This window comes from Zasmidium cellare (assembly GCF_010093935.1).
Source record: "Zasmidium cellare ATCC 36951 unplaced genomic scaffold M409scaffold_45, whole genome shotgun sequence".
NCBI classification, from domain to species: domain Eukaryota; kingdom Fungi; phylum Ascomycota; class Dothideomycetes; order Mycosphaerellales; family Mycosphaerellaceae; genus Zasmidium; species Zasmidium cellare.
The window spans coordinates 170,539-186,988 of record NW_022986989.1 but is presented as its reverse complement, the minus strand read 5'-3'; the positions used below and the strand labels follow the sequence as shown (position 1 = coordinate 186,988).

Here is a 16,450-nt window from a genome sequence, read left to right as displayed (position 1 = left end):
AACGAAGACCGCAGCGAATCATTCACTCATCCAGCCAATGACGTCAAAACCTTGGCATCGATCCCTTCCGGATAGGGCAGACGAACCAAGCCAAGCATTTTCGTTTTCGTATGCGCAGCGTTTACCGACACCACGAAGATTCGAACATCGCCATAGGCAATGGCAGAGTGACAGGAATAGACGGTGTAGCAAGTAAGTATAAGTACTCTCTCATAGCTCAGTATGTCGCATTTAGTTCCACTATCAAGTCTTCACAACTTCAACAATCTATCAAAATGTTCAACAGCAACCAGCCTCCGGCGCCATACTACCATCAGACTCAATACCCAGCTTACTACCCTCCACCACATCAACCTCACACACCAGTTCCCTTCGGCAATATGGACACTCGAGCACCACCGCCTTACCAATTCCCTCGACAACCCAACATGCCGCCGCAACAGCAATCCGCCCCACGTCCCTGGTTTCGAATAACCAAGGAAGAAGTCCGTAACCTCGCCAACGACCAGACCATCGTAAACATCACCCGACAATCCGCCTTCAACATTCCCAAAGAACTCTCTTCAAAATCCTCGGTCGCACTCACAAGGCCGGATGGATCGTTGATGGGGACGATACGTTTTCATTCCATGACTTCCACGAGTATCGATGTCACTATCAATGGGCATTCATCGAAGTTGTCTGATTCAGCTATGATGGGCACGAAATTCACTTTCAACCCAATAAGTCGAGGGGCGGTGACGACATTTGGCGGCGAGAAGTGGTGCTGGAAGTTAAAGGGGCATGCGAATGCGACGTTGCACAGTGCGAAGAGCGGAGGCGAGTTGCTGGCGAAGGTCGAGGAGGGGATGTTGGTGTTTGAGAAGCCAGGAATGAGCCATGCGGAGATGGATGAGATCTTGGTGACGGGTGTTGCATTACACTTTAAGGGGTCAAGAAACAAAAAGGATGAGAAGACTGCTGAGGCAGTTTTCGAGGCGGTGGGAGGGATCGCAGGTTGATCTTGTGTACTATGTAGTGTTACGTTCAGAGCTGTCGTTGGTATTAATGCTTCGCTGCTTCGACTCCGTTCATCCAATTCTGGCGTTCTTTTCATACGTCGAAGTGTAGACACCGCATCTAAAGTCGACCTCGTTCGACTCAATGACAGTGACCCCAGACCCAGCGGTACTTCCCCTATTGCCAAACACTGCCAGATTGACGGCGCCTGCAAGGGTAGTACCATTCTCAGCCAAGACAATGCCTCCTTCAATCTCAGAAGTCGCACCAAACAAGACATCGCCTGAAAGGCCCTTGCCGACCTGATTCCATCCTGGTCCACCTAGAGGATTCTTTGCAAATCTAGCCCAGACACCTCTTACAGCTTCCGACAAGGCATACTGCTGGGTGGTGACGTTCTGGCGTGAGTATGTGCTAAACACGATGGGGATCTCACTGCTGTGCCAAGCTCCCAGACCAGGGTATGGTTGAATGTTTGAGAAAGATGCGTTGTAATAGTATCTCCAGGTGGGAATGCCAATAGCAGCACTAGCATTGGCATGCATGGCAGCTGAGCACTGAAAGACAGCTTCTGTGAAGATCTGAGCTGTTTGCTCATATGCCTCGTTCCCAGTGGCTGGTTTGTAAGGCGGGTATAGGGCTTCAAGACCGGCGATTGCAGCCGTTTCATTACCCACCAAAGTGCTCAGATATGCCGTGGAGTTGGTCTGTCCAATTGTGAAGACGCTGTTCATCATTAGCCCGGCATGTTCAACCAGACCTCTCTCGTACGTACCGGCCTTCCTGTGAATTGCTTCCTCCTAATATGGGGATGTTTGCAATGTTGCCGCTCACTCTCTGCTGCAAGGGATTCTGTGCCAACGAAACACCATCTCCAACTGGATTGAAGGTAAGACCATTGTCCTCGATCGCTTTCTTGATCTCAGTGGCGTTTTTCGCACGGAGACATGCCAAGTTGCTGCTCCACTGTCCAGGACATCCCAGAATGCTAGCAAGAGTGTTCCACTGAGGCTCGGTGCTCGGTCGACTTTGGGCATTGTAGCTGATCTGTCCGCTCTCCATGATGGCTGCTCTGAATGGTGGCTTGCTGTCTGCCGGGAACGAGGTGAGAAGGGCGTCAACAGAGAAACCACCAGCGCTTTCGCCGAAGATTGTCACTTTTTCTGGAGAGCCTCCAAACGCTGCGATGTTGCGTTGAACCCACTCCAGAGCGAAGCGTTGGTCGTAGAATCCGAGATTGCGTTCGGTGAGAGGTATCTCTGGCGAAGTAGCAAATCCAAAGACCTTGAAGAACGATTCAGTCCGTGACCTTTATCGGTGCTCGTTAGGGATACCACTCACATTTGTACGGTAGTTCGTCGTGACAATGATGACATCTTCGTAACCCGCAAACCAACTTCCATCGTAATAGATCTGGCCAGCATTACCAAATTCCAAAGCACCGCCATATATCCAGAACATCACAGCCCTTCCATCCGCTGGTGGAGGCGAGCTTGGTGAGTAGACATTCAGATACAAGCAGTCTTCACTCTCTTCAGGTGCTGGATTATTGAACACGTACTCCGTGAAAGCCTTGACCTCCGCGGAACCAACGAACTGCTGTATGCAAGCAGGCTTCCAGGCTGTAGCGTTGATATTGCAACTCCCAGGGCTCTGTGGCATGCCGAATCGTTGAGGAGGACTTTGGGCGAAGGGGATGCCGAGGAATTTATTGACGGTAGCTGTGGCAGCTGGAAGTGATGTTGTAGTTCCAGTGACAACGCCACAGTCAAGAGTCGCCGTTGGCCCGGTGTTTACGCATGGCGATTGAGCTGGAGGTGCAGAGGGAGATGGGTGTCGTTCCTCCCACTCTGATCGTGGGAATGTCCAGTCACGGGCGGCTGCTAGAGCTTGCGAGAAAGACAAGAATTGAATCAAGCCTTTGACAATCATTCTGAAGATGGTGTGAGGAACAGAGACACTCCTGCCTCGAACGCCCAACAGCGGAGTAGTCGAAGAAAAGTCGACGTTGACGTCGACGACACAACAAAGCCACAACTTCCATCGTATATGCTATTTCCAAGCATGGTTAGGCTCGCAGTTCTTCATCGTATTCAAAGCAAGACGGTTGTAAGTTTTAGTGGCTCGAATCGTCGATGGCGCGTAAAAGGCGGTCGTCAACCCCGCCGATGTGCGATAGATGATAGTACTGTCGAGAAATGCTTTCCACTGGGGAGCCTCGGAGGCTTGCAGTGGATGCAGGTCCGGTGCAGCAGGTGACCAGCCGGCGCCATGCCATGCGGAGTGCATGAGAGCATCTGGAAGCGGAATGGTGCAGTTGTTTAAGAGCTCGGTCGGGCGACGCAGTGCCGAGTTCGCATTCGACGTTAACAAAGTCGGACCATGAATTTGTAATCCGTCGGGACAGCGCAGACTGTGGGTCTCGGCAGTGCGCATTGAATAATGAGCTTGATGAGACGTTCGTTATGTGATGGAGGGGAGAAAGTCGACCGGGAACGAGGAGAAGACTCCGCACATAAGGTTCATCAGAGGGGGTCTTGTTCGGGCCGCTGAGGCTAGCCGAAGAAGGAAGGAGCATCTCGGGTCACATCGAAGGTCGCTTCGCAATACGCTTTCGCAATGTCCATGGAGTATCTACAATGGAGTGAGAGTGTATCTAGCTACAATCTTCCAGACATGACAGCTTCGCTCTGGCCAGATCAGTCATCAGAATCTGAAGTCTGTCGACACCAACAGCTACCAACGTTCGACCCAGGTGCATTTCAAGGCCAGCATTTCATCAAGAAAGCAACCACCTCACCCCCTCCACCGTATCCCCAATTGCATCCCTCGACTCCTTCAGTTCCGGGCAAGTCGTCCAAAACCCGTGTGGCAAGCCCCTATAAATCTTCTCTCTCGCCTCAATTCCCTCAGCCTCCAACAACGCCCGATAAAGAATCGCCTCATCCCTCCTCGGATCCCATCCACAAATCTGAAAGAACACCTTCTTCGCTAGCCCTTTCCGCGAAGTGTACAGCAGAGGGGAGTAGCGTTTATCGTCTGGTGGAGCACCGTATTTCTCTGCGAAGTATTTGATGGATTTCACGGTGAGGCCGGGGGCATTGTCGACTTCGTCTACGCTGAGGATTTGCGAGAGGTATTGGGGTGCGCGGACGTCGGGGTGGCAGAAGCTGGAGGCCATGAAGAGAAGGCCGGTGGGTTGGGGTGTGATGTTTTGTTCGAGCATGGCGTGGGCTAGGCCCGCTGTGAAGTTTCCGCCTGCTGAGGTGCCCCCTACGACGAAGCCCTTCGACAAGTCTGCGTTGGTCTTTTCCTGGCCTTGCTGAGATGTGACCTGCCGTCAAATTAGTACCGACAACGTTGATTATGGAGTTATACGAACACACCCATTTAACAACCTCCAAGCAGTCCAAGAATCCACCCGGGAATGGATGCTCAGGCGCCAGTCGATACTTGACGCTCAGAACAAGCACTGGGACATGCAGTACGATCTCTCTACACATATAATCATCGGTCTCCAAGCCTCCAGTCACGAAGCCTCCGCCGTGAATATACAGCAGGAGTGGTAGCGGACCACCGGCTTTCGTTGATCTGTACCGGCGGAGAGTGATGGTCTCCGAGTCAGATTTGACATCGTCCAGCTCGTCAATGATCAGACCGTCCTGTGGTGCAATGGGCAGATGGTCTCTGGTCATGCTGTCGACTTTCGTGCCAGGCGGAAGGTTGTTGGGAAACTAAATCGTGTTGTCAGTAGAGGTATCTGAGCATTGTGTGCTTGACGTACGTTGACCCAACGCGGGTGAGGCTCCGCCAGCTCCCTGTACTCTGCCATAGTAATTCCCGATATCACAAGCCAAAACTTTGAGTGAATGACCTCAAGAAAGATAAGATAAGATCATACCTGGAAATACAAATCAGTCGAGCGAGCTCTGTGACTTAGCTCTCTGATCTCGTCCGATATCGGACGATTGCGCAAATGGATGGCCTTGCAGGAGTCAGTCGTTCACGTAGAGCACGCAAGACTAATCGTGATAGAGGTCTGGATCAGGCGTCCAAGAGTCATTAACTTTACAGGGTATCATCATTAGTACATAGAGTCGTCGCTGGTTCCCATAGCAAGAGGCTCGAGCGATGAGAGCAATGAAGCGCCTACTCGAAGACTCGATCCAGTGCCTTTTCGTTGAGTACTGCGTCCACGCCGTACGAGTCCTCCCCTGCGACAAATTAGCTTCGAGCACCCAAAGGTTCTCCTGTGTGCAACGACATACCTCAGATGTGCAAAAGCCGTCTCGATAATGTCGTCCGCAAGCATATAACCTTGCGCTCGAATCTCATCGAAAATCCCGCAAAGCATCCAAACTGCCGGTATCGATTCATCTGGTAACCAGTGTCCCTTCACAGCGGCTTCGAGGGCTTCGATGTATTCCTCGCCATCGTCGAAGTCGAATTGTATTAGACTCTCTGCTGACATGTTAGCGATCACGGTCTAATCTCCCCCAGCCGATTTGATCTTACCAGCAACAAGAAACAGCACAGCAAGCAACCTCGAAACCAGATATATCCGATCGTCCAGCGCCGAAGGGAAATAATAAGACGCCACGCTGCTAACCTTCTGTCCAACGAACTCCCGTCTCGATTCGTCGTCTTGGAAGTCCCAATTCTGCGATACGTATTCGTCGACTTGCATTTTGACATCCCGCACCAGAGGATGTATCGTCGGCTGTTCTGGCTCTTCGCACTGTTGTTTCGATGCGCTCTTGAGTGTAGTGACGATGCCCGAGTCGGCGCGCGCCAGCGTGACCGTCATCGTGACTGCTATGTCGAAGTTCGAATTCAAGTTGTGCGTGTCTCGCCGTCTCGCGGAAGTGAGCGTCTCGTTATCTGGCGGTGAGGATAGCGACAGGAAACGTGCAACGTGCGACCCAAACTCCTTGACCGATAACAAAAAGCGAGAAAAAACTGAAGAAATTCCTCACCCGTCCAATCCTACCCTACATATACATTTCGATAGAACCAGTCAATCCTTCGAAGTACCAGACGGCTCGTGGTGTGAAGGTTCAAGATTGCTAAGAGCGCGTGCAGCTGAAAAGTCACCAAGTCCACCAGCTGAAAACGGCAGCGACTTCACTCCCATCGAGCCTAGACCCTTCTCTATCAGGCTAGTTTGTCCATTAGCGCCGAGTACCTGCCGTTCACGTCGCCTGCAAGGATCCTTAGCGTCGAGATAGGGCAGCCACAGGTTCGGTTTGACCGGTGAGCACATGTCCGATAATTTCAGCGCGGTTGGTGCTGTGGAGCCAATCAGTCGAGCGAGATTGTGTGTGTGAGTGTGTACACTTGACGGCATTTTTGCTTGGCTTCTGCTCACGTCAAATTTGTCCGTGTTGTTGAGAACTGCTGTGCCGCAGAGTCGCAGATGGAGGATTTTGACGATCAGTCCAGATGTCGTCGAACAACTGCGTTCCTCGCAGAATGGACTGCATACCACGCGGACCCGAACACGATGGCTCTTGATCGAAAGTAGACAACCTCGCAGTCTGCCGAGCCAAGTCGCCGTCGACCATTTCAATCTCGCTCTCTATTCTCATCGACCCGCTTGAAAGGGAATGGGTGTATGCAGCCATCGGCTCTCAGCTGAGACTTGCAAGCGATCGTGCAAGCGACCATGTAGCGAGGCAGCAGTATCTGGACGCCTTATTATGCCAGCTGAGAATGCATGTCCCACTATCGACAGAACATGTATTGGGCGTTGATACCTTCAAGAAACCACCCCCTTCGCATAAAAAATCTGCTGATCACCACCCAAGTTCTCCGGCATCTTCGATAGTTCTGGGTGCAGCCTCACCTCACACTCTTTCAATCCGGCAATCTCCATACTCTCCTTGATACTCTCCTCTGTGAACCCCATCCAAATCTTGGTGCCGTGAATATCTTCCATCTCTTCAGGATCAGCGTTCTGGACCGGATGATACGGCTTCTTCCTCTTCCTCTTTTCTCCTCCTTCGCCGGCTGATTCCCGCGGCGGCAGAGGTACATCCTTCAACCAGTCCGCCACGACTACTGTACCGCCGGGTTTGATGCGCTGGGCGAGGAGGCGGAGCATGTCGACTGGGTGGGTGAAGTGGTGAAGGGCCATGCTTGTTATGGCCATGTCGAAACCATACCATTCTGGGCCCTCCAAAGTTGTTGAAGGGTTGAAGAGATCGCCTTCGATGGCGACCATGCGGTTCGCATCGTCGCCGAGGAGGTTTGCCGCTGCAGTGTTGTAGCGGGTGACTTGGGCAGAGAGGATGTCGATGCCGTGGAAGGATGTTTTGGGGCAGACGAGGGCGAGACCCTTCGACGAGACGTCAACATTCTTATTCTTCATTCCTCGAGGATTGACCTACCTCCGAAATCGTGCCATTCCCACAGGCATAGTCCAGGACACGCTGCTTCTTATCCACGTCCAGACCCAGCCAGGAATGGTTGGCACCAACGAAGTCCTTGAGCTGCTGGATCAGGTCTTGCACCCATTTTTCCTTGTACATGGGACCTGGCCTGACATCGAACAGATCAGTAAAGGATCTGGCCCAAGAGGAATGTCATTCACTCACCCATCATCAACCGATTGGTGTTGGTGCTCGTTCGAAGCCATGTTGAGTGATTGCGATCCGTCTGCAGCACAGTCAGTGCAAGACGGGCCTCGTCAAATAGCCATCCGCGGGCACAAGATGCATCTCTCGGCTATGCCGCCATGTCTGCGGCAGTCGTCCCAAGGAGACAACTTCACCTCCAGAAAAGTCTCCGGTGGTCACGTGGAGGTAAGGAGTTAGCAAATGGAAGGCAAGGAAGCGTCGTAATTCGTCTGAGTTGCAGAATTTATCTTTCCGAGGGAGGGAATCGTCTGTTGTTTTAAACTTATACGAGTGAGTCGATTCATGCAACCTGCCGACCCTCGTTGACGTTTACTACTCCTTCCACGACAGAATTCCACGTTCGTACAGCCCAGAGATGAAACCCAGACCGCGAGAAGCATCTCTGACGGCCGTGGAAGAAGTGCCAAAGTCGGAACCTACGTATATGTCGCTCAGCCCTTCTTCTTCGCTCCACTCCGCGACCCAGCTCAATTTCGGGAACTTGCATCTCTCGTCGTTCTCGGCACCGGCATGTTGGCAGAACCGATTGTTCTTTGAGGCCTTTTCCAGACTCGGGGCGTGCGGGTGGCCTGCGATCAGCAGCTTTCCTTTGCTGTCAACACTGACGTTGTCGGGGATGAAGGTCACTGGAATCTTGGAAGCCACGGTCAAAGCAGGGCCGGCTTCCTTTTGTTCAATGTTGTAAAGAAACACAGCAGCTGACACAGAGCTGGCGACTGCGAGCGTGGTCTCGTTCAAGAAAGCGATGCCATTTGCGAACGGCAATCTGGCAAGACTTCGGGTCACCGTGCTTCCGTTTGACTGTATCTTGACATGCACAACATTGGCCCCTGGAAGCGCGAGATAAGTCTCCAGCTTGGCGAGTGCAATAATGTTCCGGGCGAGGAAGAAGTGGTCATTTGTGACGTAGAACTCGGTGTCACTGACAGCAGCAATCGAGTTCGGGGCGGCTAGTCTTGGGTTCTCCACCGCAGCGAAGAGCGTGGCTTCTCCTTGGGCCACGTCAAGCCTGTATAGCTCGATTCGAGAATTTCGCGAAGCGTGATTGGCGACGAAGATGGTCTTGGTCGGGGCGTGATACCCAATACCAAGCGGATGAAAGTCAGGGTGGCCATTCTCGAAGGGCAGCAACTTTAGCTGTGATGGTTTTGCTCCAGCTTCGGTATACTTCCAAATGTAAAGGCCTGTCTCTGGTGGTGCTGTGTGGTTTACGAACGTGCCCTGTCTATGTTAGCCGTCAGATCCGAGTAACGGATCGAGGCGACACCAACCATGACAGTGTTCCACTCATCTCGCCCAGGATCGCAGCTCAACAGCATCCAAGCCTCTTCTTCATTGACGAGTACATCTTCGCAGTTGCGAACGTCATCACTGAAATTGATCTGGGCCATTGTCAGTCCATCGTGACGGTAGAACGCTACCTCGTATACCGACCTCTATGTTCCCTGGCCTATTCACTTTCTGAAGGCGTGAGGGATGATTATAGTAGAAAGTCGACAACAGGCCGATTCTGGAATAGAGAAAACTTGCTAGCAAAATTCCTGCCTGAGGGCTTGTCAGATCGTGACACCAGCATCAATGTCGCACAGATGACTTACCAGTGCGAGTGTTCGAAGACCTGCCATATCGGTCTGTGTTGCTGCTGTATCACCGCCGTAGGTGGATGCCTCAGTTCTTGAAGAGCAGATTCTTCTCAGTCGTCTTACCGCAGACCGAGCAGGTGCGGTCGAGATGGCATGGCAATACCTGACGAATGAGGGATCTCGAAATGATGAGATCCTGGTTTGCTTACTGTGCTTGACAAGAGCATGGGATGTTGTTGTTGAAGCTGGGCTATTTTTGGCAACCTCGGCTCAAAGTATTTCACATCACGCACGCGGTAGCCCGGAGAACTCTTGCTCGTTCAACTCTCGAGCAACAAGAGCCTTCGTCCGCAAACATTGATGGAGGCATCGATTCCTTTCTGGATTGAAGGCCGCCCCGGCCCTGCATGAATGCCTCACAAATACTGAGTTCGACATGGAACTGGACGATGTGAGCTGAAGCACCAGGGTCTTTGGATCCAGTACCGGCATCTCCTTCACCTCACCTCGACACAATACTCAACCATATTGATATCTAGCTCTACGGCGTGTGAGCGAAGCTGGCCTGTATCGCTTCAGAAAGCTGCTGCGTCCATTGCCCTCCAAGGCTGGCGGTGGGTGATGCCTCGCGGGACACCTGCAGCGAGCACTGCCTCAGCCTTTTTTGGCTCTGCCACCCCATCGTACTCGATGAAAACATCGCACTCCCCATGGCTACTCTTCCCTTGCATTTACCGTACTATCAGCCCATTCAGGTGGTACTGAGCGATGGAGAGTCAACAGCTGGGCACAACCTCCAGACCGTATAGACCGCTCAACCGTCACACAAGAGACATTCGTCTGATCACCCTTCTACCATCGTTGAGCGACCACAAAAATTTACGATGCATGATGATAACACACTCTTTAGACGCCGCTCCACCGTATACTGCGCTTTCGTACGAATGGGGCCCCATCGAAGACCAATGCATCATCCATGTGAACGACTACCCCGTGCATGTCCGGAAGAACCTCTGGCTTTTTCTCAACATTGCTATGAAGCACAAGAATCTGTCAAATCGAGTCTTCTGGATCGACGCTCTTTGCATCAACCAGTCAGACGTATCAGAACGATCGCACCAAGTGAGCCTCATGGCGGAGATCTATCAAGGCGCACAGCAGGTGACATCGTGGCTTGGATCCGCCTTCGATGAGAGCGATCTTGCAATGGAGCACCTTGCATTATTTGCGGCGCCAACCACGTCGCCTAGGATGTCCCAGAATGCAGAGACGAATGCCATTCTCCGACTATGCCAACGGAGCTACTGGTCGCGCCTCTGGGTTCTGCAAGAGCTTGTATTGGCTGGACAATGTACCTTGCACGCCGGAGACAGGAGTGTCTCGATAGGATGCCTCGAAGCATATCTTGGCCACACGGCATTCACGGTGCTATCGACAGCAGAAGAGAGGGACGGAGTCTTAGATTTCGCCAATTTGCGAGCGCTCCTTAACTCGCCAGCCAGTTCAATGCTCAAGCAAAGACGTCGTGGGCCCTTCACGACTTCTACCCTGACCAGAGTGCTAGCATGCAGCAACTTACAATGCCACGACCAGAAGGACAGGATATACGCTGTACTTGGCATCTCTCAACCCTCTAGCCTGTTTCCGGACTACACGATCAGCATTCGTAAACTCTTGAACGAGGTGCTGAAAGACAGCGGGGCTTTCGATCAATGCAAGAGCCTGGCAGAAGCTTATGCTATTTGTGAGCAGCTCGCCGAGGCCGTTGGCGGAGATGTGAGGCGCGACATCCTGTCACTTTACGACTATCGACCTCAGGACCCCGTCTGCGCGCCATTAGTTGTGGATGTGGGGAGATATCCCACAGCTTATCACCTTGCAAGGGGCGTCTCTCTTCGGTGGACGGTGAAGTATGGTCATGCGCAGTTACAAAAGCTGTGGTTGAAAGAAGTAAACAGTTCCAACGACATCCCGCACGTGTTACACGACGCATCATGGCAAGGTGATAGTGTCATGGTGCAGATGCTCGTAGAAGCCGGAGTAAAACTCACTGCCAGCCAGGGTGGAGAAGCCCTTCGAGGAGCGGCGTCCCAGGGCCACGAGAAGGTAGTGCAGGTGCTCTTGAATGCTGGAATAGAGGCCATCGAGAAAGATCACCTTGAGAATGCGCTCTGCGCAGCGGCGTCCCAGGGGAGCGAGAAAGTAGTGCAGATACTCTTGGATGCCGGAATCGACGCAGTCGGGGGATATCCCGTTGGCAATGCGCTCCACCAAGCAGCGTCTGAAGGCCATGCGAAGGTTGTACGGATGCTCTTAGATGCTGGAGTAGACGTCAATAATCGTGAGGGGCTGAGCGTCGCCAACGCGCTCGAAGTAGCATCGTTTAGAGGCCACGAGGAGGCAGTCCGGGTGCTCCTGGACGCTGGAGTGGTCGTCAACGCTCCAAAGGAGATGTGTGCTGGGGTAGATGTCAATGCTGGCAGAGGAGCCTACGATTATTCGCTACAGTTGGCATCTTCTGAAGGGCATGCAAACATCGTGCAAGCACTGATCCATGCTGGAGCAGATCCTAATGCTCGTGGATCGGCATCTCACTATAATGCGTTGCAGGCGGCGTCATACAGAGGCTTCAAGGAAGTTGTCCAGTTGCTACTGTCAGCCGGAGCGGATGCTAATGCTCAAGAAGGGTGGTACGGCAATGCTTTGCAGGCGGCATCATGCACAGGCTCAGAAGAAGTCGTGCAGTTGCTACTGTCAGCCGGAGCGAATGCTAATGCGCAAGGGGGCGTGTACGGCAACGCTTTGCAGGCTGCATCATTAAGCATTACAAGTACGACGATTATGGACATGCTGTTGAAGGCCGGAGCAGACGTGAACGCTCAGGGCGGGTGCTGTGGTAATGCGCTCCAGGCGGCATCCTGGAGCGGCAAGAAGGAGCGGGTTCAACTGCTGTTAAACGCTGGGGCGAACGTTGATGCAGAGGGACCATACGGCAGTGCGCTCCAAGCGGCTTCGCAGAATGGCGATGAAGATCTGATTCAGATTCTATTACAGGCTGGGGCAAACGTCAACGCTCGGGGAGGTCTATATGGCAATGCGCTACAGGCGGCAGCATGCACCAGCAGTACGAAGGTGGTTCAAATGCTAATCAATGCTGGAGCAGACGTCAATGCTGAAGGGGGGCAGTATGGCAACGCATTGAAGGCGGCAATATCTAGGCGCCAGAATGCGGTGGCGGAGATATTAGTACAAGCTGGAGCGCGATCCTAGACGGACAGGCGGCGTAAGAGGTTCTGAAGGCATTGCAGGCGATGTTAGACCTTTAGAATCTGGGACTAGTACGATCGAAGTTCACAACAGCACCAAAGCATGTATTAAGTGGAGGGTCAAGTCATTGAACGCATTCAATCGTTTCCTGTCTAGAAGTACAGCTCGTACGGTCATGAATGCGTTGCAGCGCGAAGAAGCATATCGACACCTGGACGAGTATCGTCAACAATCCTTCTAGCTCAATCGTCCACGCCGAGACCGTCCACCGCGTCCTCTCGCATTGCCACGCTGCACGACCGGGCTGCTTCCCACCAGCGAACTGTCGAGAATCGAGCTCGACAGGTTGAGACTGCCAGGACTCCTCGGCAACGAATCCGTAGCGCCGACTTGAGCTCTCATCCTCTGCTGAAAGTCGGCCACCTGTGGTGGTTCGTGCATGTTGGTCATGTCGACCGGCGTGTTCGCGAACTGAGAGACGCTTCGTCCACGGGCAGGCGAGTCCTGAAGCAGCTCCGACTCCGAGTCGCTATCCTCCACCTCCGTATCCGTGTGTTGATAGCTTCCAGCTTCTGGGATGGAGTCGTCCAAGTTACGCTCCACCTCCGCGTCCAGGTCGACGTCCATGCCCAAGTCCTCCTCGTCTCTCGCCGCTCCCGTGAGCTCTGCCTCCTCCTGCTCGGCGTCGTCGATCAGATCCTCTTCCGTTGCATCGAGTTGGCTGCCTTCCACCATGCTGTCCTCGTTGAACGTAATGTCCTCAGACGCATCAGGTATCTCTCCGTCCAAGTCACGCTCCTGCTCTACATCAAGCTGCGTCGTGTCTTGAGCTTGCTGCTGAGCATCCTGCAACTGCTGCTGTGCTTGCATGTCGCGGACGTTCGCCTCCTGTCTCTCCAATTCCGCCTGCTCTTCCCGCTCCTGCGCTTCCTCGTTCATCGCCTGCAGCGTCTTAGTCACGCCTGGAGGTCTGATCCATGATGAGCCCCAGTTGCGAATCTGAGACTTGTGGTGCTCGATGCTGTTCTCTGACTGAGAGAGCTGAGCTAGTGGGCTGCGGGCATTGTGCTGCTTGCGCTCCTCGTCGCGTTGCTGGCGTTGGCGGTGGGTTTGCGGTGGTTGCTGGATGGCTGGAAGCGTGCCGAGAGGTGGTGGTGATTCGGCGCGCGGACGATAGTTGGCGCGCAGAGACGCTGAGTTGTCGTCTGACGGTGGACCAAGTGGTATGGACAGCATTGTGGCTGTTGGTGGTCAGTCGAGGGTCAGCGACTCGGACAGCTTTGTTGTTGTCGCGAAGTGAAGCAATGGAGAGAGCGTTCGAAGGAAATAACCCCGCGGCGGAGGCGTCTAGGCACCTACCTGGCAGGACTCGTGAAGTGAATGTGTCTGCTTGAGTCTTATCGTCAATCCTCGGCCATGATCATGTGCTTTGCATGTGTCGATGGCCGTGATGTTGATGGTACCTTGCAGTAGCTCTTGGCGCTATCGACAAGGAGCCGCTGGCGTCAATGCGCGTCTCCAACATCCGACCTCCGCCTTCTCTCTCCCAATTTCACAATCATTTCCCTCCACAACATCACCATCAGCGGCTTGACGATGCATGCGAGTGGCAACGAACACAGCCCAGAACAGCGGCTGCCATCCCGTCGAAGGCTGAACATGACGAGATCACCTAAACAAGCTCTCTCAATTGCCCTGCGTCGAGCAGCACTCCTCCAGTCAGACTTCGGCAATCTATCACGCGTTCAGACAACCGAGAGCCAAGAAGAACTACATGCAGGACGGCCAGCTCGTTGCATGCGCCAAGAAGCATTGATTTGACCATCTCTTGCGTGAACCAGGCGAACGCCGTGCACTCTTTAGGAAGGAGACCCGTTCTAGGCAGTAGTACATATATATTGAGAAAGACCGTAGGTTTTGCAGCCGTTGAAGTCGAGCATTTTCCATTGTCAAGATGAAATACTTTACGAGCCTACTTGGCGCCAGTGCCGCACTCTGGGCTGCCGTCTCTGCTCAGAGCATTGCTCAGATCAATGGCAACAAGTTCCTTTCTCCGTACCAGGGTCAAGCTGTAACCAATGTCAGTGGACTTGTCACTGCGAAGAACAACCAAGGCTTCTGGTTGAGATCGACCGCGCCTGATGAGGACTCCCGAACTTCAGAGTCCATTTTCGTCTTCAGCTCTTCCGCTGCCAGGACGGCCGTGGTTGGAAACATCGTGGTCTTGAACGCACGAGTCACTGAGTACAGATCATCTTCCGCTTACCTCTTCCTCACCGAGCTTTCCAGTCCCACCAACATCACGGTCCTCTCCACTGGAAACGAAGTGGTTCCTCGGGTCTTGGGCCAGAGAGGCCTCAACCCTCCTACTCAGCAGTACAGTTCTCTTGACGGCGGCGATGTCTTCGCCGTCCCAAACAACCAAAGCCGGATCTCCGTCACGAACCCAACGCTTCAGCCAACTCAATATGGACTCGACTTCTGGGAGAGCATCATGGGCGAGCTCGTCACAGTGCGCAATCCTCGAGCCCTTTCCAAGCCCAACCAGTTCGGCGATACTTGGGTCGCGGGAACCTGGAGAACCACCGGCAACAACAATCGTGGTGGCCTCACCATCACTGATCGAGATGCCAACCCTGAAGCTATCATTATTGGAACCCCTCTCGATGGTTCCGACAATCCAACAGACACAAAGCTGGGCGAATCACTTGAAGAAATCACGGGTGTGATGTACTACGCCTTTGGATTTTACAGGATCTTGCCGAAGACCAACATCAAGGTCACTGGATCGAGGCAACCGGCTCTCCCACCAGCGACTAGGCTCAGGTCTTCTGGACAGTGTGATGGCATCACGGTCGGTCAGTACAACGTCGAGAACCTGTACTCTGGTTCTACGAATCTTGCACAAATTGGAGATCAGTAAGTTTTGGAAGAACCCTTGCATTAACGAGGTTGAGATTCTGATCGATATCACCCAGCATCGCCAACTACCTTCGCTCGCCCGACATCTTGTTCGTGCAAGAGATCCAGGACGACAACGGCCCAACGAACGACGCCATAGTCGACGCAAACGTGACGCTCTCAGCACTCCGAGACGCCATCAACGCCGCATCTTCTCGAACAAACTATTCGTACGTCGACATCGACCCCGTAGACGACCAAGACGGCGGCCAACCTGGAGGCAACATCCGCGTCGCATACCTCTACAACCCAGACGTCGTACGCCTACGAAACCCAAATCCCGGCTCAAGCACTCAAGCAACTGAAGTCGTCAACTCTCGCAATGGTCCTCGTCTAACATACAACCCCGGTCGTAAGTCCTCTACCACCACACATCCCCCAACCCCCATCTAATCCCTCTACCACAGGCATCGAGCCCTCCAACCCAGCCTGGACCGCCTCCCGCAAACCCCTCGCCGCCCACTGGGAAACCGTCGAATCCCGCGGCCGGGGCTGGGACCGCCAATCCAGCACCTTCTTCACCGTAAACGTGCACTGGACCTCCAAAGGCGGCTCCTCCTCGCTGCACGGCGACCCCCGTCCCCCCGTCAACGGCGGCGTCGACCAACGCAACCAACAAGCCAACGTAACCGGGGCCTTCATCTCCAGCATCCTGCGCGCCGACCGCAACGCCGCAATCCTGAGCGCGGGCGACTACAACGAGTTTCAGAACGTGCAGCCGATCGAGACGTTTGAGCGGGTGTCCGGCTTGGAGAATCTGGACGAGGTGGTGGGGACGCCGGAGACGGAGCAGTATACGTATTTGTTTGATATGAATAGTCAGGAGCTGGATCATTTGTTTGTTTCGCCGGCGCTGGCGAGTCGGCGAAGGGCGCAGTTTGAGCATGTGCATGTGAATACTTGGGTGAGCTATGATGATGCCGCGAGTGATCATGATCCGAGTGTGGCGAGGGTGGATGTTTGTGGGGGGAGGTGGTAGATTGTTTTTGTAGGGAGAGAGAA

General features: G+C 53.5%; 7 protein-coding genes across 7 annotated transcripts; 2 read left to right on the top strand and 5 right to left on the bottom strand.

Moving 5' to 3' along the window:
• Window positions 1–275: 275 nt before the first annotated feature.
• M409DRAFT_28735 (uncharacterized protein) lies at window positions 276–1,001 on the top strand (the record flags this gene model as incomplete). The annotated part of the gene is made up of 1 exon (XM_033809157.1): window positions 276–1,001. One exon carries the CDS (start codon window positions 276–278, stop codon window positions 999–1,001), a length of 726 nt encoding a protein of 241 aa, XP_033661744.1.
• A 69-nt stretch (window positions 1,002–1,070) lies between these two features.
• M409DRAFT_70165 (uncharacterized protein) lies at window positions 1,071–3,272 on the bottom strand (the record flags this gene model as incomplete). The annotated part of the gene is made up of 4 exons (XM_033818604.1): window positions 1,071–1,725; window positions 1,775–2,283; window positions 2,341–2,918; window positions 3,260–3,272. The coding sequence occupies 4 exons, from the start codon at window positions 3,270–3,272 to the stop codon at window positions 1,071–1,073; spliced, it is 1,755 nt and encodes a 584-aa protein (XP_033661743.1).
• Window positions 3,273–3,778: 506 nt separating this feature from the next.
• Window positions 3,779–4,831, bottom strand: M409DRAFT_37659 (uncharacterized protein; the record flags this gene model as incomplete). The annotated part of the gene is made up of 3 exons (XM_033810774.1): window positions 3,779–4,333; window positions 4,386–4,733; window positions 4,784–4,831. The coding sequence occupies 3 exons, from the start codon at window positions 4,829–4,831 to the stop codon at window positions 3,779–3,781; spliced, it is 951 nt and encodes a 316-aa protein (XP_033661742.1).
• Window positions 4,832–6,757: 1,926 nt separating this feature from the next.
• Window positions 6,758–7,636, bottom strand: M409DRAFT_28732 (uncharacterized protein; the record flags this gene model as incomplete). Its single annotated transcript, XM_033809156.1, has 3 exons — window positions 6,758–7,336; window positions 7,389–7,539; window positions 7,596–7,636. The coding sequence occupies 3 exons, from the start codon at window positions 7,634–7,636 to the stop codon at window positions 6,758–6,760; spliced, it is 771 nt and encodes a 256-aa protein (XP_033661741.1).
• Window positions 7,637–7,949: 313 nt separating this feature from the next.
• M409DRAFT_28731 (uncharacterized protein) lies at window positions 7,950–9,262 on the bottom strand (the record flags this gene model as incomplete). Its single annotated transcript, XM_033809155.1, has 4 exons — window positions 7,950–8,858; window positions 8,909–9,019; window positions 9,072–9,182; window positions 9,236–9,262. The coding sequence occupies 4 exons, from the start codon at window positions 9,260–9,262 to the stop codon at window positions 7,950–7,952; spliced, it is 1,158 nt and encodes a 385-aa protein (XP_033661740.1).
• A 3,462-nt stretch (window positions 9,263–12,724) lies between these two features.
• M409DRAFT_70162 (uncharacterized protein) lies at window positions 12,725–13,723 on the bottom strand (the record flags this gene model as incomplete). The annotated part of the gene is made up of 1 exon (XM_033818603.1): window positions 12,725–13,723. The coding sequence occupies one exon, from the start codon at window positions 13,721–13,723 to the stop codon at window positions 12,725–12,727; it is 999 nt and encodes a 332-aa protein (XP_033661739.1).
• Window positions 13,724–14,441: 718 nt separating this feature from the next.
• On the top strand, window positions 14,442–16,427 carry M409DRAFT_59635 (uncharacterized protein; the record flags this gene model as incomplete). The annotated part of the gene is made up of 3 exons (XM_033814255.1): window positions 14,442–15,406; window positions 15,466–15,800; window positions 15,856–16,427. 3 exons carry the CDS (start codon window positions 14,442–14,444, stop codon window positions 16,425–16,427), a joined length of 1,872 nt encoding a protein of 623 aa, XP_033661738.1.
• Window positions 16,428–16,450: the final 23 nt, after the last annotated feature.